Raw genomic sequence first — 26,695 nt, 5'->3', positions numbered from 1 at the left:
TTTTAAATTTGTGTCTTTGTTTGCATGTTTACCTAAATAATGAAATGTTTTTTCCCTTTGCAATTAAATGGACCAATTTAATCCGGCCTAAGTTATTACCCAACCGAGTCTCCGGCCCTAGATTGTATTGGACTTCACTACGTTATGTTAAAACTTGAATCTATTTTATTAAACCATAATCTTTACTAGGATTCTGCTCTTACTTATTAGAGATAATTACATGAAAATGAAAACTGAATATGATTATATTTTTCTCATGTTGGCAAGATCTAACATTCATTGTGGTATTCACATTCACTAAAATCACCTCACTTTGTAGAATGATGGACGCAATCTAGTTAACAAGAATGTAATGTTCATGAAATTATTGATGAAGAACCAGTAAAGCACGTACGTTTAGCTTCAATAAAAGTCTAGTATTTGTTGAAAAAAAAATACAAATCTAGTATTTGTAATAACTTGAGAGAAAATTATTTATAAACTGCATAAATGCATTAATGTATACAGTAGCGTCATGTATCAATATAATTAATTTCTTCCTCCGGTTGAAATAATATAACCTTTTTTTTTTGAAAAAAAGGGTTTACTAAAGAATATAATTGTTATATCAAATATAAATAAATATTATAATCTGATTAAACTGTTCATGTTGTGTCAAGAATCTATACTATTATTTATGAAGTGATTTGGCTTATTTGTCATATTTTCCATGATTTTAGGATAATCATTAGTTTAATTAATATTAATATTAATTTATTATTATTATGATATCTATATATTTATCATGATATTTAAAATTATTAATAAACATGAACCTATTTTACTGATATATACACGAATATTTTTTTATAATTATTTATGAAGTGATTTGGCTTATTTGTCATCTTCTCCATGATTTTAGTTAATTTGTTTACTTGTCATCTTTCCCATGATTTTAAGATAAATCATTAGTTTAATTAATATTATTATTAATTTATTGTTATTTGATATCTATATATTTATCATGATATTTAAAATTACTAATAAACATGAACCTATTTTACCGATATATATACTAATATTTTTTAAAAATTATTTATGAAGTGATTTGGCTTATTTGTCATTTTCTCCATGATTTTAGTTAATTTGCTTACTTGTCATATTTTCCATAATTTTAGGATAAATCATTAGTTTAATTAATATTATTATTATTTTGATATCTATATATTTATCATAATATTTAAAATTATTAATAAACATGAACCTATTTTACCGATATATATACTGATATTTTTTAAAAACATATTTTAATATATAATTATCATGATATTTAGGACATTTGATTAATAAATAGATATTAATAATATCTTCCTATAATATCATCATTACTGATCTCTCATTTTATAATTTTAATAACTAATATTATAGCTAATTTATCTGATTTTTACTGAAAATATTGATCAAATACAGATTATTATAAAATTTATATATAAGTATATTATATCTGAATTAATCAGTTTTTTATTTGATTTGCTTATTTTTCATCTTTTCCATAATTTTAGGATAAATCATTAGTGTAATTAATATTATTATTTCATTTATTTATTTTGATATCTATATATTTATCATGATATTTAAAATAATTAATCAACATTAACCTATTTTACCAATATATATGTACTAATATATATATATATATATATAATATAATTATCATGATATTTAGGAATTAATAAATAGATATTAATAATATCTATCGATAATATCATCATTACTTTTCTCTCATTTTATAATTTTAATGACTAATAGTATAGATAATTTTTCTATTTTTACTGAAAATATTGATCAAATACAAATTATTATAAAATTTATATATAAGTACACTAATATATCCGAATTAATCAATTTCTTTTGTTTATTTGGTTTGATCCCTTAATATACTGAACCATATTCATATACTGCTGTTTTTTTTTAAAATAACATCCTCGGTACTTCTAAATCCAGACTATTTTCTCTATTTCGGTTTGGTTCGGTTTTGAATGGTTCGGTTTTACCCGATTGAACGCTCCTAAACTATTGTTATTTTGTTAATGTTTTATATTTGTGATATTTTTTATAATCCTTTTAGTATCACACGATTTCTTTTCAGTCTAAATAAAATATGTGTTAATATCACATACAAAATTTCTTAATTTAGTTATTACTATAAAAAAGATTTGATCCAAAATCTACATCACATAAATAAAAATATGAAATAAAATAACATAATTTAATACATTGATTACCAATACGAATATTGAAATTTTATAATTTATAATAATTTAAAATTTGTATGTAATTTAATTATTATTATTATTTTATAAAAATAAATTTTAAAATTAAAAATTTTTAGATGTATAGATATACTAATCCTGCACAAGGTGCGGGACATGAACTACTAAACCATTAAATTTTGTTTGTACGACGAACCAAATAACACCCGCGAAACTTTACAACTTGAAGGTATAGCATAGTCTAAGAATGTCAACAGAAATAGAAATATAGTAAATAAAGAAAAGACACGAAGTCAAAGATCTATCGACCGATAACAGCGTCGGTGACTGGTGTCTTCGCCGGAGACGGCAATGGAGACGTACGGCAAACTGGACAGGTAGGATGAATCATGAGCCAAGGGTCAACGCACTTGTCGTGGAACAAATGGTTACAATCCGGCAAAACCCTAATCATATCTGTCTTCTTGTAATCCGCGAGACATATAGAACAACACGACGTCGCAGTGGCATCCTTTTGCAAGCTATAACCCACACGAGCCTCTTCGTAAGGAAACTTAGGGAAGCTCTTGATAACCTCATCGTCTAGCCCTAAGACTTCGATCACCACGGTGTCGTTTTGATCATCGCCGTCGAAGTGAAACCGTTCATCGCCATTTCCTGAAGTTGCATTGGTCTGTCTTTGCCGGCGTCTTATTGTCCTCGGGGAAGATGCGAAGATATGGCTTCGAGTTAAACAATAAGAAGTGATGGTGATTGTGGTAATTAGAAGAAGTATACCAATGGAGACAACAAGCCCGTAAGCGAATCCCATACTATCCGTGGCCGGTAGCCACAGGTCAGAGTCAGGTGGCACGGCCGTGGCATCCATTGGATAAGTAAAAAACTGATCTGAAGAGAAAAGGAGTGAACGTTTGTTTTTGGTCATCATGGTGATGAAATTTCGAGAGTCAACGTTTAGATTTGAGTTGTGTCATATATAGATTTTCTGTGGCTAGGGTGGATTTATATACGATTAGGTTTTCTTGGGTAGGGTGGATTTGCATATGATATCATCATATAATGTTCTAGTGGCGTATGTCATGTATAAAAACGTTGTTAGACGTTGATCAAACATTTGAATACTTAAATTGATTAGTTTTCCCCTTATTTACAAAAATGACTAGGGAATACTTGCGCGGGATGTGATTATTATTTTCGTTATTTTTAATAAAAAGATATTAAATCTGTTTAAGCTGGACATTGGTTCGGTTTTAAGTTTTTTTTTTTTTTAATCTTCTAAAATATAACTATTATTTTAAATTACTATTAATTTTAGTTTATTCAGTTAAAATGTTTGATTTTTTTGGTTTTTTCCGGTAAAAACCAAAAATTAATATTATTTATTTATTTTCATGTTATGAATTTTAGATAGTCGTCATGTCGAACCAATAGTTTCATATTATAGTTTCTAAACAGATAATAGTTTAAGAAAAAGAAAAGAAAATTATTAAGACAAATCATTTCACTACAATCTGGTCGGTGGTGAAAGAAGCATTAAGAAAAAATATTTCAACTTTCAAAAAAATTAGACACTTCAGTTGTGGTGAATACTTAGTTACAAGGTCCTCACATCAAGGTGCACATGTATGTGTATGTAAAAAATATATAAAAATAGTTGACAAATATATAAAGATATTGTTAATTAATATTAAATGACATTTTTATTCAAAATAATACATGAAAAATAAAATTAAAATTAATTTAAAATAAAAAAGGCCTTGACATTAGTCATTTTTTCATATAAAGAAAATAAAATTGTATCCGTAAATAGGGGTGGGCACAAATCGAATATCTAGGTATTTAGAAGCATTCGTGTCGATTCGATCTTTAGCCCCCTAGATATTCGGTGACTCAGATATCCAAAATATTTTAGAATTTTAAAGAATATCCGATTTGATCCGCAAATAAAATTTTTTAAAATAATTGAAAATTTTAATAATAATATTTTATTACAAAAATAAAACATTATTTAACTTTTTTAATTCTAGTACCTAATATAATAAATTAAATTCATAAAAATATTGTAAAACTGATATAAAGTATATTATTTATAACATATATATATATATATAATTCTTTACATATATGTATATATATGCATATAACAGATCGAATTAGATATACGTTCCTAAAAATATTGATATTTGTGATTTGCTTTTTTTTTTGGATATTATATTTTAGTATTTGATTTGTTTCATAGAGTTACGGATATCCAGATTTTTTGGTTCAACTCAAAATGGATAACGAATCTAATCAAAATTTATGAATATTTTGCTCTAATTTATCCGTAAACAATAAAAAATAATATATATATATATATATATAGTTTGGCTTTTGATTCGTTATCTATTTTTATCCGAACCAAAAAATCCAGAGTTTTATTGGAACCATGTATGTGAGTTTTATATTAAAAAAAGCGTGAACACATTTTTGAAAATAGCGTGAACGCGTAAGCATATTTATTATCAAATCATTATGAGACTGTCACGTATCTATTATAGTGTGAATGCATTTCTTACAATGCTATATAAGGGATTTGTTTTCTTGTTTTAAAAAAAAAAACATTGATGGAAGATGTAAAATACAAATATGATCTCAACTTTACTTCTATGTTTCTTGTAATGATTTATTTGACCTTTTTATATAACCGCCATAAAAAGGGCCAGAGTGCAGATAATCCCTCGAATCAGTAGAAAACTGGAGCATGCATGGTTTAGCCAATCTTAGTGTACGATGGTGGATTTGATCAAAATATGTTGGATTTGTCGTACTAGACTTTTGTTCAGACTATAGGAAAATGGCATAGGGCTTATTAATTAAATATCGAGTCATGGCATGTTGAGTGCTTGAATGAGATGATCAGATGACGTACGTGAACGTCTTGTTGCCTGCTTATTCTCACTGCTTTTTAAATATTTATCAATTTATTGTTTTTCATTGTTTTAATTCATTTATTAAAAACCATGAAGGTCACCAAAATACAATTGAATTAAGATAATCAAACCGTTCAAAACTTCTTTAACAACAGTTGTGGATTTAGTCTTAGTCAGATCGTTAAAAATGGTTTGACAAGACATACTAGTTTTCATTGTAATGTTTTAGCATTTATTCAAGCTTGTGCTGATGTGTGTTAAATTCCTAGAGAGGCACATAATTAATTAGCTACGGCTTTCACAAGATTCTAAGTGCACCATTGCACCAACGAAAATTTTAAGATGTTAAGACTGAACGGCTGGAAAAGCATATTTAAATGAAAAATCTCAATCATTGTTAATTCAACCAGAAAATACTAAAATAGAATATACAAATTACAAAATCGGATAATTTCGGAAACTAAATTAATAATATATATTGTGATTTAAGTTTAGAATTCTTGGTATTAAAAAATGATGATTTTGAAAATTGAGCAGATGTTTGCAGAAAACTTAATAACACTTTTAGTAGTGGAGTAATCATTTTTTTTATAAATTACAAAATATAATTTGTCATTCCAAATTAAGTTTTTAGTTCAGTTAATCAATTTGTATTTAAGATTACAAGTATTTATATTAATGTCACTTTTACCTACTCTCTAACTATATTTATATTTGATTAAAGGTATTTTGGTAAAAGAGAATTAGCGTAGACTTACAATATATAATAATTAACAAGAATAATTTTTTTAAGTAAACTAGCCCATTATGAAAATTGTAAATCCATGTAAATTATGATGAAACATAAACATTAAACTTAATAATTAGAACAACCAATATATTTAATACAGTACCAAAATAGTCTAGTCAGGGGCGGTCTTGAGGGGAGCGGGATGAAAGGACCGCCTACGAGCCCAATTTAAAAAAATAATAATTCAACAAAAAATCATAATAAATGGGCCTCCGATTTCTTAATTTACTTGGGCTCCTGATTTTTTATCCCTTTACAAATAATTTTTTTCCGCCTAGGCCCCCCGGAATATAATACCGCCCCCTAGATTAAAAAATAATGGTATATCATAGTCAAATTATTATTTACCATACTGCTTTATGAAATCTGTTGAAAATTAATGGTAATTGACTACATTCCCAAAGTAGTCCATTTTGAGTCTTTGTCTCTTCTTCTCAACTATCTCTATATAAGATTACAAGTGCATGTCTACATTTCAACATCACAAATAAAAGATATAACTAAAAGCGGCCATGGCAAGACCAAAACTGAAGCTTGCTTGGATCGAGGATCGAAAGAAAAGAAACATTGCTTGCCAGAAGAGGATGAAAGGATTGATGAAAATGGCTGAAGAACTAACCATCTTGTCTGATACGAAGGCTTGCTTGACCTTTTTCAACCGTGATGAAGGTAAGCTGGTGGCGTGGCCATCTCAGGAGGAGGCTGAATCTCTCATCGAGCGTTTTTACGCATTACCGGAAAACCAGAGGAACATGAACGCGGATGATCAAGAGTCATACATCAAGACCATTACCAAGAAGATCGAGAAGAAACTAGAGCATTCTCGGAAGGTGGTCGAGGAGTTGGAGATGGATCATCTCATGCTCCAAATCCAAAATGGTAGAATGCTTGCTGACCTTTCTCAAACCGAGGTTGAGAAGTTAATGTCATATGCAAGTAAGAAGATCACGGTTTTGACGAGAGAGTTAGGTGCGGAACATCCGTATACAAGTGTCGACGAGCCATTTCTTGGGGATGAGATCATCCCAAAGGCTACGGGTGTTGCTGTTGCACCTGAATGGGGACCAGGACCTTGTTTCCGCCCGATGCGAAGGGGAGGTGTCTATTTAATGGACAAGTGGTTCGTGGAAAATCCAGAAGTCCAAAAACATGGCGATGGGATGACTCATATGGGATCTCGATTTAACCTGAACATGGAACCTTCTAATGATGATGAGGAGTACATGAAGACCAAAGAAGGAGAGAGCAGCAAGTCTGGTGGTGCGGACAATGCCTAATGAATTAATGTTGTCTTAAAGTAAAGTTGTTGTTGTGTCTTTGCATTCTCATTTCATATTTCTAGTTTTTGTTGTTTTGGTCAAGCTTTGGTATGTTTCGTGTTTTGTTTTAAATTTGTGTCTTTGTTTGCATGTTTACCTAAATAATGAAATGATTTTCCCTTTGCAATTAAATGGACCAGTTTAATCCGACCTAAGTTATTACCCAACCGAGTCTCCGGCCCTAGATTGTATTGGACTTCACTACGTTATGTTAAAACTTGAATCTATACTATTAAACCATAATCTTTACTAGGATTCTGCTCTTACTTTTTAGAGATAAGTACATGAAAATGAAAACTGAATATGATTATATTTTTCTCATGTTGGCAAGATCTAACATTCATTGTGGTATTCACATTCACTAAAATCACCTCACTTTGTAGAATGATGGACGCAATCTAGTTAACAAGAATGTAATGTTCATGAAATTATTGATGAAGAACCAGTAAAGCACGTACGTTTAGCTTCAATAAAAGTCTAGTATTTGTTGAAAAAAAAATACAAATCTAGTATTTGTAATAACTTGAGAGAAAATTATTTATAAACTGCATAAATGCATTAATGTATTCAGTAGCGTCATGTGTCAATATAATTAATTTCTTCCTCCGCTTCAAAAAAATTAGATACTCCAGGTGAATACTCAGTTACAAGGTCCTCACATCAAGGTGCACATGTATGTGTATGTAAAAAATATATAAAAATAGTTGACAAATATATAATGGCTGAATGGGCTGGAAAAGCATATTTAAATGAAAAATCTCAATCATTGTTAATTCAACCAGAAAATACTAAAATAGAGTATACAAATTACAAAATCGGATAATTTCGGAAACCAAATTAATAATATATATTGTGATTTAAGTTTAGAATTCTTGGTATTGAAAAATGATGATTTTGAAAAATGAGCAGATGTTTGCAGAAAACTTAATAACACTTTTAGTAGTGGTGTAATCATTTTTTTTATAAATTACAAAATATAATTTGTCATTCCAAATTAAGTTTTTAGTTTAGTTAATCAATTTGTATTTAAGATTACAAGTATTTATATTAATGTCACTTTTACCTACTCTCTAACTATATTTATATTTGATTAAAGGTATTTTGGTAAAAGAGAATTAGCGAAGACTTACGATATATAATAATTAACAAGAATAATTTCTTAAAGTAAACTTGCCTATTATGAAAATTGTAAATGCAAGTAAATTATGATGACATATAAACATTAAACTTAATAATTAGAACAACCAATATATTTAATATACTACCAAAATAGTCTAGTCAGGAGCGGTCTTGAGGAGAGCGGGATGAAAGGACCGCCTACGAGCCCCATTTAAAAAAAAACAATTCAACAAAAAATCATAATAAATGGGCCTTCAATTTCTTAATTTATTATAATTGGGCTCCAGATTTTTTATCTCTCTACAAATAATTTTTTTCCGCCTAGGCCCCCGGAATATAATACCGCCCCTAGACTAAAAAAATAATGGTATATCATAGTCAAATTATTATTTACCATACTGCTATATGAAATCTGTTGAAAATTAATGGTAATTGACTACATTCCCAAAGTAGTCCATTTTGAGTCTTTGTCTCTTCTTCTCAACTATCTCTATATAAGATTACAAGTGCATGTCTACATTTCAACATCACAAATAAAAGATATAACTAAAAGCGGCCATGGCAAGACCAAAACTGAAGCTTGCTTGGATCGAGGATCGAAAGAAAAGAAACATTGCTTGCCAGAAGAGGATGAAAGGATTGATGAAAATGGCTGAAGAACTAACCATCTTGTCTGATACGAAGGCTTGCTTGACCTTTTTCAACCGTGATGAAGGTAAGCTGGTGGCGTGGCCATCTCAGGAGGAGGCTGAATCTCTCATCGAGCGTTTTTACGCATTACCGGAAAACCAGAGGAACATGAACGCGGATGATCAAGAGTCATACATCAAGACCATTACCAAGAAGATCGAGAAGAAACTAGAGCATTCTCGGAAGGTGGTCGAGGAGTTGGAGATGGATCATCTCATGCTCCAAATCCAAAATGGTAGAATGCTTGCTGACCTTTCTCAAACCGAGGTTGAGAAGTTAATGTCATATGCAAGTAAGAAGATCACGGTTTTGACGAGAGAGTTAGGTGCGGAACATCCGTATACAAGTGTCGACGAGCCATTTCTTGGGGATGAGATCATCCCAAAGGCTACGGGTGTTGCTGTTGCACCTGAATGGGGACCAGGACCTTGTTTCCGCCCGATGCGAAGGGGAGGTGTCTATTTAATGGACAAGTGGTTCGTGGAAAATCCAGAAGTCCAAAAACATGGCGATGGGATGACTCATATGGGATCTCGATTTAACCTGAACATGGAACCTTCTAATGATGATGAGGAGTACATGAAGACTAAAGACGGAGAGAGCAGCAAGTCTGGTGGTGCGGACAATGCCTAATGAATTAATGTTGTCTTAACGTAAAGTTGTTGTTGTGTCTTTGCATTCTCATTTCATATTTCTAGTTTTTGTTGTTTTGGTCAAGCTTTGGTATGTTTCGTGTTTTGTTTTAAATTTGTGTCTTTGTTTGCATATGTTAAGTTGTTAACCTAAATAATGCAATGTTTTCCCTTTGCAATTAAACGGGCCAATTTAATCCGACCTAAGTTATTACCCGACCGAGTCTCCGGCCCTAGATTGTATTGGACTTCACTATGTTATGTTAAAATTTGAATCTATATCTATACTATTAAAACATAATCATTACTAGGATTCTGCTCTTCTATACTATTAAAACATAATTATTACTAGGATTCTACTCTTACTTTTTAGAGATAATTTCATGGTAATTACCATGCCACTGCATTTTTTGAAAATTTTAATTTTTACCGACCACCAATTAGAATTAAGAGTGTTATACCGACCAATGATGGGCCCTATCAAAGCCCACTAAAGTTATAATCTATGAATCTATGATCCTCTCTATTTTAACCCCTAAAACTCACTTCGTATTAAGAAAGAATAAGGGAGAGTAGTCTTACCGGTCTGTCGTTGGCAATCTTCCAAGAAATCCAGTGGCAATAAAAGAGAACTTTAATTTTTTTTTTTTCTGTTTCAAACAAATTAAAGAGTCGAAGAAGATAAAAGATAAATAAATATTAATGTTGTCAGTAGAGATAAATATAAATGGGTTGAGCCAATATTTTTTGAAAAATATAGAAGAATATTTTTTTTAAATATATATAGAAGAACAAAAATAAATAAATATAGAAGAATATTAAAGACTACTTTTAAAGCCATTTGAAACATTTTAATATTTTTAAGCATAGAAAACAAATACATTACATAGAAATTACTATATAATAAAATTTATATTTATATTTTTCACATTTAAAATTATCTTTTATGTGTATAAATCTACAACTGGTTATATAAATTTTAACATATATGAATATTTTTTTTACAAAAATAAACAATCAACACAATTGAAAATAGATTATATAATCTTATATAGAAACACATAATGTTATTATTAACAAATATTTATAAAAACTTAAAAGGTAGATCAAAATCTAGTTAGACATTTTTTACCAATCTTCTCAATTTCTTTTCAACATTGAAACTTTCGTTATAACAACTGCATAAGTTACTGTGTAGCTACTATATAATATAATTTGTAAATAAAAATGAGATTCAACTTGTTGGAGTAAGCTTGAAATAGTTTGGAGATCAAGCTTATCCTAAACTCACCGAGATATGGTTACTAAGAAGATTAGGATTTATCTAAAAGAGTTGCAGGAGTTATCTAATAGATTTAATAAGACTAGGAGTTATCTAAATCTTATATATAAGGGAGGTGCAGGCTTGTTGCAACCCGTGTGAGTTTTGTGATTGTTGAGACAAGTAGCTTAAGGTTTTGAGAGGATTTTCCTTAAAGTTAATAAGAGAGCACATTCTTATTAATATTGAGATCTTACATACAAACGTGAAACTCATATAATACAACTCTCTTTTTAAAAAAAAAAAAAGATGGGAACAAAAACCGAACTTGAAGACAACATAGTACTGTTAGTTAATGGAGATGGGGAATGAAAATGATATGAAGTGGGATCATAATTGTAGCTTGTGGAGAGAGCACGTCAAGCCAACGCTACTACAGTTAACAAGAGCAATAATTTTGTCTATTTTTATGTGTCACCTAATAAATAAATAAATAAATAAATAAAAGAAAACGTTAAAAAAGATTCACCATGAAAATTGAAGGTGATTGGTTGCTGGAGCCTGCTATTATTAGTTTACATAACACTTGTAGTTTAGTTGTTCACCCATCAACACCCTCTCTTTCTGAATCTTTCTTTCTTTTTTAGAACCGACATAGCTCCCAACACATAGGAATCTTAAGCTTTCTCTCTCTCACAGTCCTTGTGTGTAAGTTTTCTATGTTTATGTTTTCTTGTCCCAATATTGATTTCTTATTGTAAGATTTGGTCGGTTTCTATCTTTGGATCCTCAAGTTTCTGTTGCAGATCTTGTTATGGCTGATAGAAGCCTTAGTTGTTCACTATTTTGATATTTTTCAACAGATCTTTCACCTTCTTTTCATTAGACTTTGGACATTAAGCATTTAAGCTATGCAAACTGAGTATTGCAAGGAGAGAGAGGAGCTTTTCTCGCCTCCACAGGCTTCTTGTTTGTGGAATATAGCTTTTGGACCTCCGGCGTTGACTACGGAGAGCCTCTCCTCTGACTCATTCCCCGGAGTTAAGGTCGTTACTCAAGAGACAGGGTCAGAGCAAGGTGTGGATAAAGCAAAGCTCTGCAACTCTTTTACATTACAGAATAATATAAATGTTTTTCAAGGTAACTTTCCTAAATTAATTTTTAGGTGGTGGAAAGAGTTCAAGAGATCATGTGTCAAAGCCTCATGTTGCTTTCTCAATGCAATCTTCCTGCTTCGAGTTTGGATTTGCTCAGCCAACGGTGCAGTTTTCTTGCAGTACTCAAACATGTTCTAAAACCTAACAACTCATTTATCTCGTTCCTGATAGTATTTCATTTTCGTGTAGATCTACACAAAGCATCCTGATCATGTGGAACAGTACTACGGAGTTGTTTCAGGCTATGGATCTCAGATATCACCAGGCCGGGTCATGCTGCCTCTTAAGATGGAGACAGAAGAAGATGGTACGATCTATGTGAACTCAAAGCAGTACCATGGAATCATCAGGCGACGCCAGTCTCGTGCTAAGGCTGTCCTCAAGAACAAAATTAGCAGCTGCCGCAAGGTAAACCATATTTAAAAAACTAGTTGATATTGTTTTTTGCAATATCGATTCACATATATGCTGCCTTATGTTGTGATGTTGCAGCAGCCATATATGCATCACTCGCGCCATCTCCATGCTATGCGTCGTCCTAGAGGATCCGGCGGGCGTTTCTTGAACACCAAGAAAGCAGATGCTGATTTACAATCTAAGCCAAGCAATCCTCAGAGTTCAGAAGTCTTTCATCCCAAAAACAGGACCATGACCTCATCGATGGAAACATACGGACCAAATGTCTCAAGTTCAGATGTTACAAGTATGAATCACTTTCTAAGTTCGTCGGTTCATTCTATTGGTGGTAATATGGTCATGCCTAGCAAGTGGATTGCAGAAGCAATGGATATTGGCTGCTGCAAACTCAAAACCTGATAAGCAAACTGTCTTGTCCCTTATGTTTCAGCCAAACGAAGAAGAGATAGTTCTTGTCCCAAAAAGGGACAATGAGATTTGGTTTGACTGTAAACAGGCAACTCATCTTTGGCTCATCCTTTCATTAAGTTTGTTTACTTCGTCTGTTTTCTTATACACATCTTCAAGACTGGTGAGTAAACCATGGTTTAGCTTCAGTTTCAAGTAGAACTACTGAAGAAACAATGATTGGTTTGCTACTACCCTCTTGTTCCAACCAGTGTGTGTTTGTGGGATAAAAATACTCAGTTTGCCAGATTAATGATGTTGTATTGTGTGCATGTGTTTTTGAGAAAAAAAAAAAAGAATAAAGAACTCTTCCGTTAACCTTTCCATAGTTTAAGAGCTTTACCAAGACCACCAGAAGCTACTTTCTCACCATCTGGACTCCAATCCACAGCCCAAACCTTTCCAACACAACAAAAAAAACGAAAAATTATGAGAGAAAAGAGTGTAAATAAAAAAAACAAAACCAACAACTTGAGCTTTGAAGTAGTTTAATACCTCATCCTCATGACCAGGGAGATCATGTTTTAACTTTTTTGTTCCAATCTCCCATACCTGTCAAAGTCAAACATATTGAGGTTTATTTGGTAGTTCTACTCTCTACTGTGTTATCAAATGTAAAAACAGGATTTCACCTTGAGAGTTGAATCTTTGCTGCAACTCAAAAGCATCCTACTGTCAGGTGACCAACTGATCTGATAGACACAGTTAGCGTGGCCTCGGAATGCTGTAATAAATTTTCCTGTGACACCATCCCATAGCTTCACAGATTTATCGAACGATGCACTTGCAATCCATTGCCCATTTGGTGAGAAATACACATGGTTTACAAGCTGTTGAATGTGTTGACACCAAACAAAATGTAAGAGTTCAAAAAAAAAAAAAAAAAAAAAAAAAAAAAAATAGTTTAGTAGCTAGTAGTAACCTGTTGATGACCAGTCAACCTGGCTGTAGTAACCATTTTTTGTTTAGGTTGTAAGCTAACGGATGGTTCCCAAAGGATTATCGTAAAATCATCAGAACCAGACACTAATCTTTCAGGAGAATCTACTTTCCCTTTTGCTTTGATGTATCTTTCAAGTGCAATCTTAAACATATAGGGAGAGGATCAGAATCAGGCTAGAAAAAGACGAGGCAAAGCTAGTAGAATCATCAGAAGCTTATTGTTACCTTTTTCATTTCTTCATCTGAACATGTTACTTGTCTAGTGTGGTCAAAAGCTCCTGTCCGAAGAACATATTCTGTACTCAATGAAAGGGAGTTCACCCAACCGGCATGGTCCTGAAGAAGCAAGTAACTTGAGAAATGTTATCTTAAAGTAACGACCTAGGAGACAAAACAATGTCACCTTCAATATATGTTTGAGGATTCCTTGACCCTGGTGAGTGATCTCCCACATCCTTATGGTACTATCTTGGGAACTGCCAAACACACAATAACATGTTAACAAGATAAAACACCAATAATAAACATTTCAGGTTATTATAAAATGCACCCTGTGTATATAGTTCCATCACCACCCCATTTGACACAGGTCACAGCTCGTGTGTGTCCACTGAGGACAATAAGAGTTCTCTTCAGTGTAAAGTCCCAGATCCTTGCATCCCCATCTTTGCCACAAGTCACAAATCTCCTGCTTGGATAACTAAGATGAGCTGGTTCCCACGCGATACCACAAATCCACTTCTTGTGACCCTAAGAAAAAGTTGAAGATCTATCAGTAACACACAAAAAAAAAAAACATAACCAACAAAACATTTATAAAGTAAAGAAGAGTTTAACTGAAAGTGCATTGCCCTGTAATTCTCCTTTGCTTGGATCCCAACAACAGACTTTTCCATCTCTATCACCGCTCACAAGACACTTTACATCTGGTGACCATGCAACTGCGAGAACATGTTCATTGTGCCCTGAACAAACGTTACAGGAACTATATTTATTACAAGAAATCTAAATATATATAGACATCATTAAAAAGAAAAGCATAAGATGTTTCGAACCTTTGCATGTAAACATTGGAGTTTCAGTGTTGAGATCCCAAAGCCTTACAGTTGTATCACCTGAACCACTTGCTAGGTTCTTACCGTCAGGGCTGAACGAAACACAGAGAATCTCACCCTCATGAACTAATTTTCAGACAAAAGCCAATCATAATCACTCGAACCATCTCTTCTAAAACTCAAATACAAAAATCAAGAGTAACTTTAACATATATATATATACCATCACGTATTGTCTGTGAGCAACGGTAAACCGGGCGAATCCTGAAAACAGCTTGTTGTCGATAAACAATCTTCAAAACATTCTCCACGGACACTAAACCACACATGTTCATGTCCAAAATGTTAATAAAAATATACTAAGATAATAGTTTCTATCGAATCATAAGAGACCAAACTGCTCTGCTTATTATTAGGGTTTTACCGCTATTTCTCTCCATGTAAGTTCCCACTGAGACAAGAAGCTCTTCATCTGATACATAGAAGCTGTAAGACAACTTCACCTCCTGGATATTATCAATTTCCCATGAAGTCATTTCAATATTAGGTTCGGTAAGTATAATCAATATCAGATTCGAAAGGATAGAAGAATATACATTGTTGATAAACGTATTGACCAAGTTGGTGAGCTGCAAATGCCCTGCGTTGTGAGGGATATACATAGCAGAACCTAGTGGAGTTCCTTCTGCGTCTGTTAACAGACACATTACTGTGTTCATCGCCATCTCCGACGCTTCCGGCTCTATGTTAGACGACAAACTCCGATGGAAAATCGACAAAGGCTTTTCCATATAAATATAAACCCTAAAAGTAAAAGTTATTTATTTAAGTAAATCCTCCAAATTAACCCTCTATTTATAAATAAACCCCAACTTTTCCTTTTGAAGTCTTATAACCCCTAAATCCCAATTGCCAACCTAAATGTTTTCATGTAACGCCGTTAATGATTTAACCACGACGTGGTTAACACGCATTTAACATTAGAGATTTTAATCTGCAAAGTATTTAACCACAGTGTGGTTTTTTTTTTGGTAAGTGGGCTTTAATTGTTGGTTGGCCAATCTTGGTTAGCACACAACTGTCATTCTCGGAGATTTGGACTTTAATTTAAAGGTAGGTAGGTACACATGTGCTAGTAGTTAACAAACAAACACACACTTGACAGTAGTTCAAACACAACAACTTCAGTTTTGTGCCTCTCAACTCTCTCTATAAATAAGATTACAAGTGCATGCATGTCTATCTATATTTCAACATCACAAATATAAAAGAAAGAAACTAAAAGCGACGGCCATGGAAAAAGTTGGGGATCTAGAGACATGCATCAAGAACAGAATTAAAGAGATCGAGGAGGAAGAAGAACGTAATTTGAAGATACTTAAGGAGTTGGAGACTCAGATCATGTCCCCAACCGAAAAAGGTCGTAGCCTTGATCACCTTTCTCAAACCGATATTGATAAAAAAAAAAAAATTCTTTCTTTTTTTTGAGATTGAGATTGATAATTTAAGATTGATAATTTAGGTACGCAACATCCGTCTACAAGTATCAACGAGCCAATTCTTGGGGATGATGTCCCAAAGGCTTCAGATGTTGCACCCGAAGGGGGACCTTCTTTCCGCCCAACGGGAAAGGGAAACATGGAACCATCTGATGACGATGATGAGAAGAAGACCAATGAAGGAGAGAGCAGCAAGTCTGGTGGTGTGGATGATGCCTAATGAAGCAGCTAGCCGTCGAATAATAAAAAAAATAATGTTGTCTTGAAATAAAGTTGTTGTTGTGTCTTTGCATGCTCATTTAGTATTTCTAGTTTTTGTTGTTTAATTTGGTCAAGCGTCGGTCATGTTTGTTGTTGTGTCTCAAACCTAAATAATGGAATGTTTATTTGCTAATATATGGAAACCTATGATGCATATCTTATTTGCTAATTTCTTTTCACACATCTCTTTACTTGATATTACGTTGTGAGGGATATACATAGCATAACCTAATGGAGTTCCTTCTGCGCCTGTTAACAGACACATCACTGTCTTTTTCGCCATATCTGATCCTTCCAGCTCCATGTTAGACGACAAACTCCGATTGAAAATAGACAAAAAGCTTGCGATATAGACCCAATGAAAGTGTTATTAAAAATTAGTTATACATTGGTGATGAAATATATTTTGAATATTCATTTCACAAAGAAAAATTAAATAAACTATTGAAAACATGTTGCTTCATTGTCTGAAAAAGTCAAATTTTGAAGAAAAAGAAGACTAATCATTAGAGACCTGTAAAATCCCAATTGTCAACCAGATGAAGCTAACCTTTAGGCGGTTAAGAATTTAACCACAACGTTAACACGCATGCATGTAACCACAAGGTTGATGGTTAACAACAAGTTTACAATAACCTTAATAAAGTGGCGAGACTTAAATTAAAGACACAAAATCTAGAAATGATTGGAACTTGATTTGAGAAGATCCAAACACGTAAGGTTCTTCTTGTTAATAAACATGAACCATTTAGATTTCGATATACTAATACAAACTAAGACAAATATCTTCTCCAATCATTACCAAACGCACAACTGTAACTAAGCAAGAAGTACATTAGGACCAATCTCTTAATCTTTGTCACGGATTGGTCGTGTCAATCAAGATCATCAAGATCACTTTATGTCTTAGTGCTTCTTGTTGTTGTTGTTGTTGTTGTTATTATTTTTTGGTTTCTTGAGCAAAAAGTGTTATGTTGTGATCTTCATTTGCCTTAGAGACAGATAAGCTAGGAGGCGGTAACCGAAGATCATGGCAACGAGTGCAACCACTTCAGTCAGTCCATTGTCTATTCTCATCCCGTTGATAGATTGAGCAAAGTCTTTATACTGCACTTTAAGAAGAAGCTTGTAGGTGTGGTAATTGAAGGATAGGTAACGTATCCAGGAGATGAACACCGGTACTTTCTGAAGGACACAAAACAAAAGAACTCAGAAACAAAGGAAATCAAGAAACAAAGGAAATCAAGAAACAGAGAATTTACCTTAACAAAGAATCCTCCCGCGAGCATAAATGTCATGACAGTAACTGAAGCCAAAGTCGTAGCCTTCTTTAAGTCCATTAAGATTGCTCCAATAGCAAGTCCAAGTCCCTAGCAAAGAGTAAACATAACTCAAACTCACCATTTTGATCTTACTTTCCCATTATAGAAATGTGTTTTTTGGTCAATCAGAACATACCTGAGATGCAATGATGCAGAGGAAGACCGTGAGCATGCTCAAGAAGAATGGATACGGGCTGAGACGAAGACCAGTCATGAAATAGACGACGAGGAGGAAGAGAGAAGGTAGTATAAAGTCGAGAGGGAGATCACTCGTGGTCCTAGCCAAGAAATATGCGCTTAGTCTATACATATCAGCTGCTCTCTCTTTATTCAGCATTGCTCGCTCTTGCGGAAACGCAAATATCGCTGTGAAAACAGGGAAGAACCCCCAGAAAACCGCTATGAAGAAGAGCAAACCAGCCTGTAAACAACAAAAAAAAAGATCAAATGATTTTCATGTTTCTTGAGGTACAAGGCAGAGAGGAGTGTTTCATCAAGATACCTACCTGATCTTGTAGTCCTCTTGGAGTCCGAATATCTGACTGCCACCAGAGAAGACCTAGAATAACAGCTGTGGATAAAACTTGTGTGACACGCAACCAGCTGAAGTATTCGTGTCTGCGCTCTTTGAGTCCTCTAGAGAAGAGTATGCAGTATTGCTCCCACCAGCTAGCTCCCCATTGTCTCTTTAGACGCAGAACTTTAGCTTTAGCTTCTTCGTCTAGTGGCACAGGATCAGATAGTTTCTTCTTCTCCTGTTCTGCAACCCTAGTCTCGTATGCCTCCACCAGATACTGCTTAGAATGTTCCAACATATATTAAAACTCAGTTTGTTCCTTTTTAATGAATTTTAAATTTATTCACATAAAAAAAACCTTGTTACAATAGATGTATTGTTTGCTAAAGAATTTAGAAAAAAATTCTTTAATATGATTTTTTGAATGAATTTTTTTACATATTTCATTACTGCTTGCTAAATTTAATATAATTTTTTGAATGATTTTTTTTACATCTTTCATTAAGTTTTTTTAACTCAATTTGGTTTCAGACAATATTAACTTCTTGTTTCTGTGATTACCTCATGAACAGCAGCAGGAGATGGCTTGCCAGTTTGAGGTTCTCTGCCTGAGTTTCCTACTTGAACTCTATCTTCCAACTCAGAAGGCACAGAGATGTCGTTGATGTTACCGTTGGCGAGATCAAGCAAGAACTCAGCAGGGTTCATGGTGATAAGAGGAGAGCAACCAATGGAAGAAAAGTAAACCAAAGCTTCTGATGATTTCCCAAAATAGAGAAGGTTTCCTCTTCCGAGTAGTATCAGCTTATCGAATCTATGGAAGAGTCTACTAGATGGCTGATGTATCGTTGTGATCACTGTCTTCCCTGCCTGTTCCAAAACACATCAAGATTCAGACAACCATCAAAGAGAGTAGAGAGATACATAGTGTCTGAAACAAGCAAACCTCAGCGATGTCGTGGAGCATCTGGATGGTTCTTAGAGCAGTGGTGGAGTCTAAACCGGAAGTTGGTTCGTCAAGAAGTAGTAGAGAAGGGTTAATGATGATCTCGTTTCCAATGGAAACTCTTTTCCTCTCTCCACCTGATACACCTCTCACGAATGCTCCACCAATCATAGTGTCTTGGCATCTCTCCAGACCCAACTCTTGGATAACTTCGATAGCACGTTGCTCCTTTTGCTCCCTTGTGAGAGTTTTAGGTAGACGCAAACGAGCAGCGTAGGTTAGCGTTTCTTTAACCGTAAGATGAGGAAAGAGAACATCGTCTTGAGTCACAAACCCAATCCTGTCACCAAACCAGCAAAAAATTGAGTCTCCATATATACAATAATACAAGAGAGTTTAGGGTTTAGGGCAAAAAGATACTTACTTGCTTTTCAAGTATTTAGAGTAAGGCTTGTCATTGTAAGTAACAGAGCCTCCAGTAGCGGATTGAGAGATTCGGCCACCGAGTAAGCTAAGAAGAGTTGTTTTGCCACTCCCTGAAGGACCCATTAGAGCAAGAACTTCACCGGGATTGACACTCCCATTTATCCCACTCAATATCTCTTTATCCACAGGGGCTGAAGTCATGAGTTTCCTTATCGACACCTTGTATGTAACTTCCTTGAACTGCATCAATCAAAATCACAAAACCAAAAGTCTTGATATTACCTCACTGATAACAAAACCTAAGTTCAGAAATCTTATAACATATTCTACACTTATTCCCCCCTTTGTATCTGTGTTTGTTCTTACATGACTTAAGACTATGTTAATTAGTCTTGTACATAAAAGTCATGTAAGATGAGATTATGTACAAGATTTTAACCTGGTGGAAAAGTAGATACACAGAGATAGAGAAACAAATGTGTGATATTCTTTTGATCTCCTCTCAGTGCCTGTGCAAACAGAGAAAATCATTCCCACCAACTACTTCAATGCAATTTTTATTTGAAACGTAACACTAAAGAAACATAACAACCCCAATGCTTTTTCTTTTCTCTTGTCTGAATTGTTATGATAGTCTTACCTTGAGAAAGATGGGTAATGTTGGTTCTGCTTGAAACTTAGGCTTCTTGTTTCCCGCCTCATTGTCTTCCGCTGAAACAGTTAGGTGATTCATCGTTAACAATTAAACTAAGTAAAAGAGGTCAGTGACTCGGTGAATGAGTCTTTTAAAGTTAGGTGAATATTAACACCTAAACAAAGTGTGGTAAGTGAGCTTTATAATGTACGATGTATTCAACTGTTGGTTGGCCATTCTTTGTTAGCAACCGTCATTCTCGGAGATTTAGAGTTTAGGTGCGCATGTGCTAGTAGTTCAAACACTACAACTCAGAAATTGGGGCCCACGGTTTTGACTAATTTAGTAGTGATATATAGAATTTTCTCACATATTGTTTACCTACTAAAAAGCTGTTAAGTTGGAGAAATCAATCACTACATGACGTATAGCAATCACATATTAGTTTTGTTTTATTCTTCTGTTTACGCTGTTTCCCTAGTGTTTACTTAGATTTTAAAAATTCTACCTATATTGCACTAAACGTACAAGATTGTAGCATAAGTGTAGCCTTTATTAGAGGATGATTATTGAAGGGTTTTTAGAGTGGGATTCTTAGCGGAATATAAGAACCGTCTCTTAATTTTTAACTAAAAAAGTAAAAACCGGCTTTTAAATAAGATATTTAAGAACCGGTCTAATTTAAGAGCTGATTCTTAGTTTTTTTAATTAAAAGTTAAGAAACGAATTCTTATATTCCGATAAGAATCCACTTTAAGAACCTCCAATAATCATGCTCTTAAATGGTGACAATAAGTAGTGGTAAAATATTGACTTCCTAAACCAAGAGAGAGAAATTTTTGGGTTCACCCATAGGGAGAACCTCTAGGTTAATCATCCAATGATGTTTGAGTATTTGATATTTGATATCTTAAAAAAAAAAATTGAATATCCAAATTATATTATATTTTTAAAATAAAATAATAAAAATACTTAAAAATAGTTACAAAAAATAAATTAATTAATATTGTTAAGACTTCAGCAAAATACCAAACCCTATACCCTAAATACTAAACCCTAAACCCTAAACGTTATACCTTAGACTTTGGATAAACTATAAACCGTTGGAAAATCTTAAACTCTAAATCATACATTAAAAACTAAATTTTAATAATACTAAACCCTAAATCCTAATCACTAAACCCTAAACTCTTGGGTAAACTCTGAACCCTTGGATAAATCATAAACTCTAAATCAAAAATATTTAAAATTAAACTCTAGAGTTTATGATTTATCCAAGGGTTCAGAGTTTACCCAAGAGTTTAGGGTTTAGTGATTAGGATTTAGGGTTTAGTGTTATTAAGATTTAGTTTTTAATGTATGATTTAGGTTTAAAATTTTCTAATGATTTACGGTTTATCCAAGATTTAAGGTTTATAATTTAGGGTTTGGAGTTTAGGATTTAGGGTATAAGATTTAGTATTTTGCTAACGGTTTAACGATATTTATTTTTTTTTAACTATTTTTATGTATTTTTATTGTTTTATTTTTAAAATATAATCTTATTTGAAAATTAAATTTTGTTTTATTTTTTAAAAGATATCAAACATCAAATATTCAAATACTATTGGTTGGTGTCCTAGGAGTTGAACCCAAGAATTTATCATGTGACAATACTTGGACTGACTAAATATAATAGAAAGGAACAGAAACGTACTGTAAACTTTTAATACCCATTATAAGTGCTTACGATTTACGCATGCATCTTTGACAAAAGTATTTTATATTTGTAAAGCAAACTAATTAATGTTCAATTTAAGAAAATCAAAATTTTAATAATGTATAATTGTTTATAAAAGAAACAAATAGTGAGATATTGGAAACATTTTGTTGTTTTGATCGAAGATCTTAGAGCATTTCCAACTCATTACTATTTTCATCTCTATAATAACATTTAGAGGTAAAATTGCTTTTAACTCACCTTTATTTTTTTTTCTATAATAAATATTTCTATTTTTCCTCTATTTATAAAAGAAAAAAATAACATTCCTCTAATTTTTTACTCTACATTTAGAGATTGCTATTTTAGAGAAATACATTGGAACATATTTTATCTCTATTATAGAGTCATTCTATTTTAAAGATGAAAATAACAAAATACATTAGAGATGGTATCACTGTCGAGTTGCAGTATTCACTCCATAACTTTCAAATAACCAAATCATGGTTTCAAATCATGAGGACTAACAAACTAAAGTATTCTTGTAGTTAATGTGTGGTGTTTGTAAAATACTCGGATTAGTCTGAAACTTTTTATACAAGAATGAATTTTTTTTTTAGAAGACGGATATTTATGTATCTTTTAATGCTTTCTCATTGCATACTATATAAGTATATTAATTGTACGCACCACCGAATATGCAACTTGAAAAGTGAAGAAAAAAAAACAAAAAAAGTGAAAAGAAAACAAGTGGTGGAAAGTATATGTTGCACGAGAAAGCGAACACGTGGAACAAAATAGAAGGCCGATTGCTTGCGTCTCTGTTAAATAATTTATCCAACTCTCATGCAAAAAAGCAAAGCAACGCACACCAATCATATACCCGTTGTTATCATTATTATTTATGTTTAAATGACCAAAGCACCCTTACAGTATGGGAACAACGTAAGATAATGACGAAACTACCCTTATACAAGCAAACAGTGATGATAGAAAAGGTTCACACGACGACTTACGTATCATCTCGTCGTCGCTGAACGGTTTCGAGTCGGAGTTTTCTTCCGGCGGCATAGCGAAACCTGTGAACGAAAACGAGAGCCCTAGCGACGCGCTGGACGCACGGCTCAGCGCAGCGCCGCTGCTCACCTCTTCTAGCTCAAGCTTAAGTTGAGCACTCCTAGACTTCCTTATGTGTGTCCCGGCTCCGCCACTCCTCCCTGGAGACGCCGACATCATCAGTCTCCGGCTTGATTTTCTAGACAGCGTCTCTCTTCCACTACCTATTGATGCCGGAGCCGTTGCAGGCACACCATTAGCGTCCATGGAGCCGAAAGGTGATTTGATGGCAGCAGCCAGTGTCTCATATAGCTGCTCGGATCGTGTCCGAGCTAAACCTGAGGCCAACGGTGGCTTCTCTGTTGACATGTTGGCCTTTTCAAGAACTGCCGAGTACAAATCATAAATCATTATCTTGACAAAAATTTATAACCAATAATTACGTTCAAGATATAGCTTTTGTACATATACGTATAGAACAATCTCAAATGAACATACGCAAACATGTGTGAAGAGAAACAAAACAGGAACGACTATAAGAAGATGTATAGATTTAAAATTAGGATATAGAATCAATACCTTCCGGAAACTAAAAGATAAAAGTAATGTTTCCACTGTTTGAAAGATGTTTGTTTTTGTGGAAGAGACGATGAAAAGGCTTGAAACTTGTGACACCCTTTTGAAGCTGCTTCATCAACCTTCTATATATAGTAGCATTTATGAGTGGGTCAGTCCCAGTTACGATAATACCCTTAAGTTCAATAGTTACTTAATTTCTAAAAGATGATTTTTAGTTTTTTTTGTTAAATTTAAGAGATAGTTTTTATATTATGATTAAAACTTCATCCTAAAACCCAATAACCATGGCCTTATCAGTTTACTTGTATATAATAGTATATCGAAGATTTTTAAAAATATTTATGTTTGTAATATGCACACACATCTCTCAGAGAACTACAACGGATTAGTATGAACAAAAAATCGTATTCAAATTCAGATCTAGTGATATGAAATCAACGCTATTGTTCACAATCATTAACCTGTTTGCACTTAAATTTTATTCATGTCAAAATTTACATGGCAGTCTGGTTTGCTTCAACATAAGTTCTGATTAGATTTGGATAACATATTCAAAACAATGTTATACCCCTATGCTTTTGATATGAATAAAATTTAACATTCATTCAATTTTTTTTTTATAAAAATACTTTTTGTATTGGTTAGAAATATGTTTTATGTAAACAAACATCATATTATTAAATACGGATTAGATGCACTAAAACTACAGCTTCTGACCATTAGACGACTAACTTATTGTTATCAACAAATATATTTGTATGTATCTTTTCTTTTTCAATTCTAAGTCGAATCCATATTCGCAGCGATGAGTACAACTTGACGAGTAATAGTGATAGTAATAGTGATAGTTTGCGGACACGATGTCTCCAGCTAAGTATGAAGTTTCTTAGCATCCTGGCCGTACACGTGGGGGGGGGGATATATATATGCATGTTTTCTCGTATATAAATGTTAAGCTCTTGTAATAAGCAATCATCTTTTCGGACTCTCTTTTAGTACGATTTATATCCTCCATAATTCATGATTAGAAACCCATAAATTAACATGGGATCTTATTTACAACTTATCTCAATTTATGTGATATTAACTATTCAAAGTACATAATTCATGGTCAGAAATGCACCACTCCATATAACATCTCGTTTTCAGATTATTTCAATTTTTTGGACATTAGTTTTTAAAGTTCAATTTCTTCTATACCAACTTATTGAATAATCAAACCGTAGACGTGTGCGGCAAATTCAGGCTGCAACTGGATTGTTAATTTTCGGAATGGAAGGACGTGAAATGTCTTATTCCATTAATTCTAAAAACCATTTGACATAAATGGAATAGGGTGAATTTGTGAAATGACTAAGTTTTGAATGAAAATTAGGTGCAGAGCATTGATTTTGACAGAATTAAGTATCTATCAATTAAACTTGATCTGATCCAGTTTTACCCCTTGAACGTACAAGTAACCGGTGAAGGAGATGTAGTGTGATGACGTTGACAACTTCATGTATAACTATTATTTACCACGTGCTGTAACCTTATAAGGGAAGGTACATCTTCCACGTCACATATTTAGAACCGCATACGTTTTATTGTGTTTAGTAATTATGTAGACAAAGTAAAAACATTTTTACAATAAATGGTGTATTCCATCTACTTCAACAGTCAAACCATAGTGTTATATCCCATATCAACAAAATAATATAAAACACAAATCCCATATCAATCCAAAATAATAAAGCATATCACAATCCCATCCACAACCCCTAAATATTAAACCCTAAAACATATTCTTTAGACTCAAAACCAAAATATAAATCTTAAATCCAAATATAAACCTTAAACCCAAATAGAATAGAACAAAAAAAATAGTATAATACATATTGGTGAAATTATGAAACGTCTATGTTTGCATTTGCATGTAAAAAGTTATATGGACCCCAACCTCAACCCACACCTTCCAAATGCTAAACCCTAACCACTAAACTTTAACCCAAATTTAAACCTTAAACCCTAATCAATAAACTCTAAACCCAAATTTAAATCCTAAACCCTAATCACTAAACCCTAAACCCACATTTAAACCCTAAACCCTAATCACTAAACCTTCTAAACCCTAAGCTAAATTCCGAACCCTAAAACCATCCCGGCGATAAACCCTAAACCCGACGACGAACCCTAATCTGATTGAGAACATAAAACCCCATACTCAAGGCGTTCCCGATCTCAGCATGCGACCTCAGTCCGTTCCTCAGCTCGCGACTTCAACCTGTTCGCACCCTTTAACCCTAAACCCAAATTTAAACCCTAAACCTTAATCACTAAACCCTAAACCCTAATCACTAAACTCTAAACCCAAATTTAAATACAAATAAAAACCTTAAACCCAAATAGAATGGAACAAAATAAATAATATAGTACATATTGGTAAAATTATGAAACGTCTATGCTTGAACGTAAGAAGTTATTTGAACCCCAACCTCAACCTCTACCTTCCAAATGCTAAACCCTAACCACTAAACCCTAAACCCAAATTTAAACCCTAATCACTAAACCCTAAACCCAAATTTAAACCCTAATCACTAAACCCTAAACCCAAATTTAAACCCTAATCACTAAACCCTAAACCCAAATTTAAACCCTAATCACTAAACCCTAAACCCAAATTTAAACCCTAATCACTAAACCCTAAACCCAAATTTAAACCCTAATCACTAAACCCTAAACCCAAATTTAAACCCTAAACCTTAATCACTAAACCCTAAACCC

The 26,695-nt window shown here is 33.1% G+C and overlaps 7 protein-coding genes across 9 annotated transcripts; 4 read left to right on the top strand and 3 right to left on the bottom strand.

Moving 5' to 3' along the window:
- Positions 1-2,553: 2,553 nt before the first annotated feature.
- Positions 2,554-3,171, bottom strand: LOC106315321 (putative RING-H2 finger protein ATL71). The gene has a single exon (XM_013753056.1). It carries the CDS (start codon positions 3,118-3,120, stop codon positions 2,554-2,556), a length of 567 nt encoding a protein of 188 aa, XP_013608510.1. The 5' UTR covers positions 3,121-3,171.
- Positions 3,172-6,466: 3,295 nt separating this feature from the next.
- Positions 6,467-7,231, top strand: LOC106315320 (agamous-like MADS-box protein AGL80). The gene has a single exon (XM_013753055.1). It carries the CDS (start codon positions 6,467-6,469, stop codon positions 7,229-7,231), a length of 765 nt encoding a protein of 254 aa, XP_013608509.1.
- A 1,719-nt stretch (positions 7,232-8,950) lies between these two features.
- LOC106315319 (agamous-like MADS-box protein AGL80) lies at positions 8,951-9,715 on the top strand. Its single transcript, XM_013753054.1, has one exon. The coding sequence runs from the start codon at positions 8,951-8,953 to the stop codon at positions 9,713-9,715; it is 765 nt and encodes a 254-aa protein (XP_013608508.1).
- A 1,847-nt stretch (positions 9,716-11,562) lies between these two features.
- LOC106316015 (nuclear transcription factor Y subunit A-10) lies at positions 11,563-13,268 on the top strand. 3 transcript variants are annotated; one of them, XM_013753875.1, is made up of 5 exons: positions 11,563-11,683; positions 11,839-12,052; positions 12,141-12,235; positions 12,322-12,540; positions 12,628-13,268. In XM_013753875.1, the coding sequence occupies exons 2-5, from the start codon at positions 11,887-11,889 to the stop codon at positions 12,946-12,948; spliced, it is 801 nt and encodes a 266-aa protein (XP_013609329.1). In that variant the 5' UTR covers positions 11,563-11,683; positions 11,839-11,886; the 3' UTR covers positions 12,949-13,268. The 3 variants fall into 3 exon arrangements, with proteins under 3 accessions (XP_013609329.1, XP_013609328.1, XP_013609327.1); XM_013753874.1 differs by having other exon boundaries at positions 11,568-11,683; positions 11,862-12,052; positions 12,625-13,268; XM_013753873.1 differs by having other exon boundaries at positions 11,568-11,683; positions 12,625-13,268.
- A 23-nt stretch (positions 13,269-13,291) lies between these two features.
- Positions 13,292-15,718, bottom strand: LOC106315318 (notchless protein homolog). The gene is made up of 12 exons (XM_013753053.1): positions 15,590-15,718; positions 15,418-15,499; positions 15,217-15,309; positions 14,994-15,119; positions 14,776-14,903; positions 14,489-14,688; positions 14,342-14,414; positions 14,164-14,274; positions 13,919-14,080; positions 13,629-13,826; positions 13,492-13,548; positions 13,292-13,394 (listed from the first exon to the last, which is right to left on the bottom strand). The coding sequence occupies exons 1-12, from the start codon at positions 15,716-15,718 to the stop codon at positions 13,311-13,313; spliced, it is 1,443 nt and encodes a 480-aa protein (XP_013608507.1). The 3' UTR covers positions 13,292-13,310.
- Positions 15,719-16,244: 526 nt separating this feature from the next.
- On the top strand, positions 16,245-16,907 carry LOC106317559. Its single transcript, XM_013755357.1, has 2 exons — positions 16,245-16,413; positions 16,516-16,907. Exons 1-2 carry the CDS (start codon positions 16,287-16,289, stop codon positions 16,710-16,712), a joined length of 324 nt encoding a protein of 107 aa, XP_013610811.1. The 5' UTR covers positions 16,245-16,286; the 3' UTR covers positions 16,713-16,907.
- A 520-nt stretch (positions 16,908-17,427) lies between these two features.
- LOC106318980 (ABC transporter G family member 22) lies at positions 17,428-24,031 on the bottom strand. The gene is made up of 10 exons (XM_013757162.1): positions 23,933-24,031; positions 23,314-23,739; positions 20,605-20,675; positions 19,963-20,204; positions 19,539-19,878; positions 19,154-19,462; positions 18,582-18,869; positions 18,212-18,496; positions 18,016-18,123; positions 17,428-17,938 (listed from the first exon to the last, which is right to left on the bottom strand). The coding sequence occupies exons 2-10, from the start codon at positions 23,720-23,722 to the stop codon at positions 17,723-17,725; spliced, it is 2,268 nt and encodes a 755-aa protein (XP_013612616.1). The 5' UTR covers positions 23,723-23,739; positions 23,933-24,031; the 3' UTR covers positions 17,428-17,722.
- Positions 24,032-26,695: the final 2,664 nt, after the last annotated feature.

The sequence above is a fragment of the Brassica oleracea genome, chromosome C9 (assembly GCF_000695525.1).
Source record: "Brassica oleracea var. oleracea cultivar TO1000 chromosome C9, BOL, whole genome shotgun sequence".
In the NCBI taxonomy this organism is placed as follows: Eukaryota; Viridiplantae; Streptophyta; class Magnoliopsida; order Brassicales; family Brassicaceae; genus Brassica; species Brassica oleracea.
The sequence above is the reverse complement of the archived record's forward strand: the minus strand, read 5'-3'. Positions and strand labels throughout refer to the sequence as shown.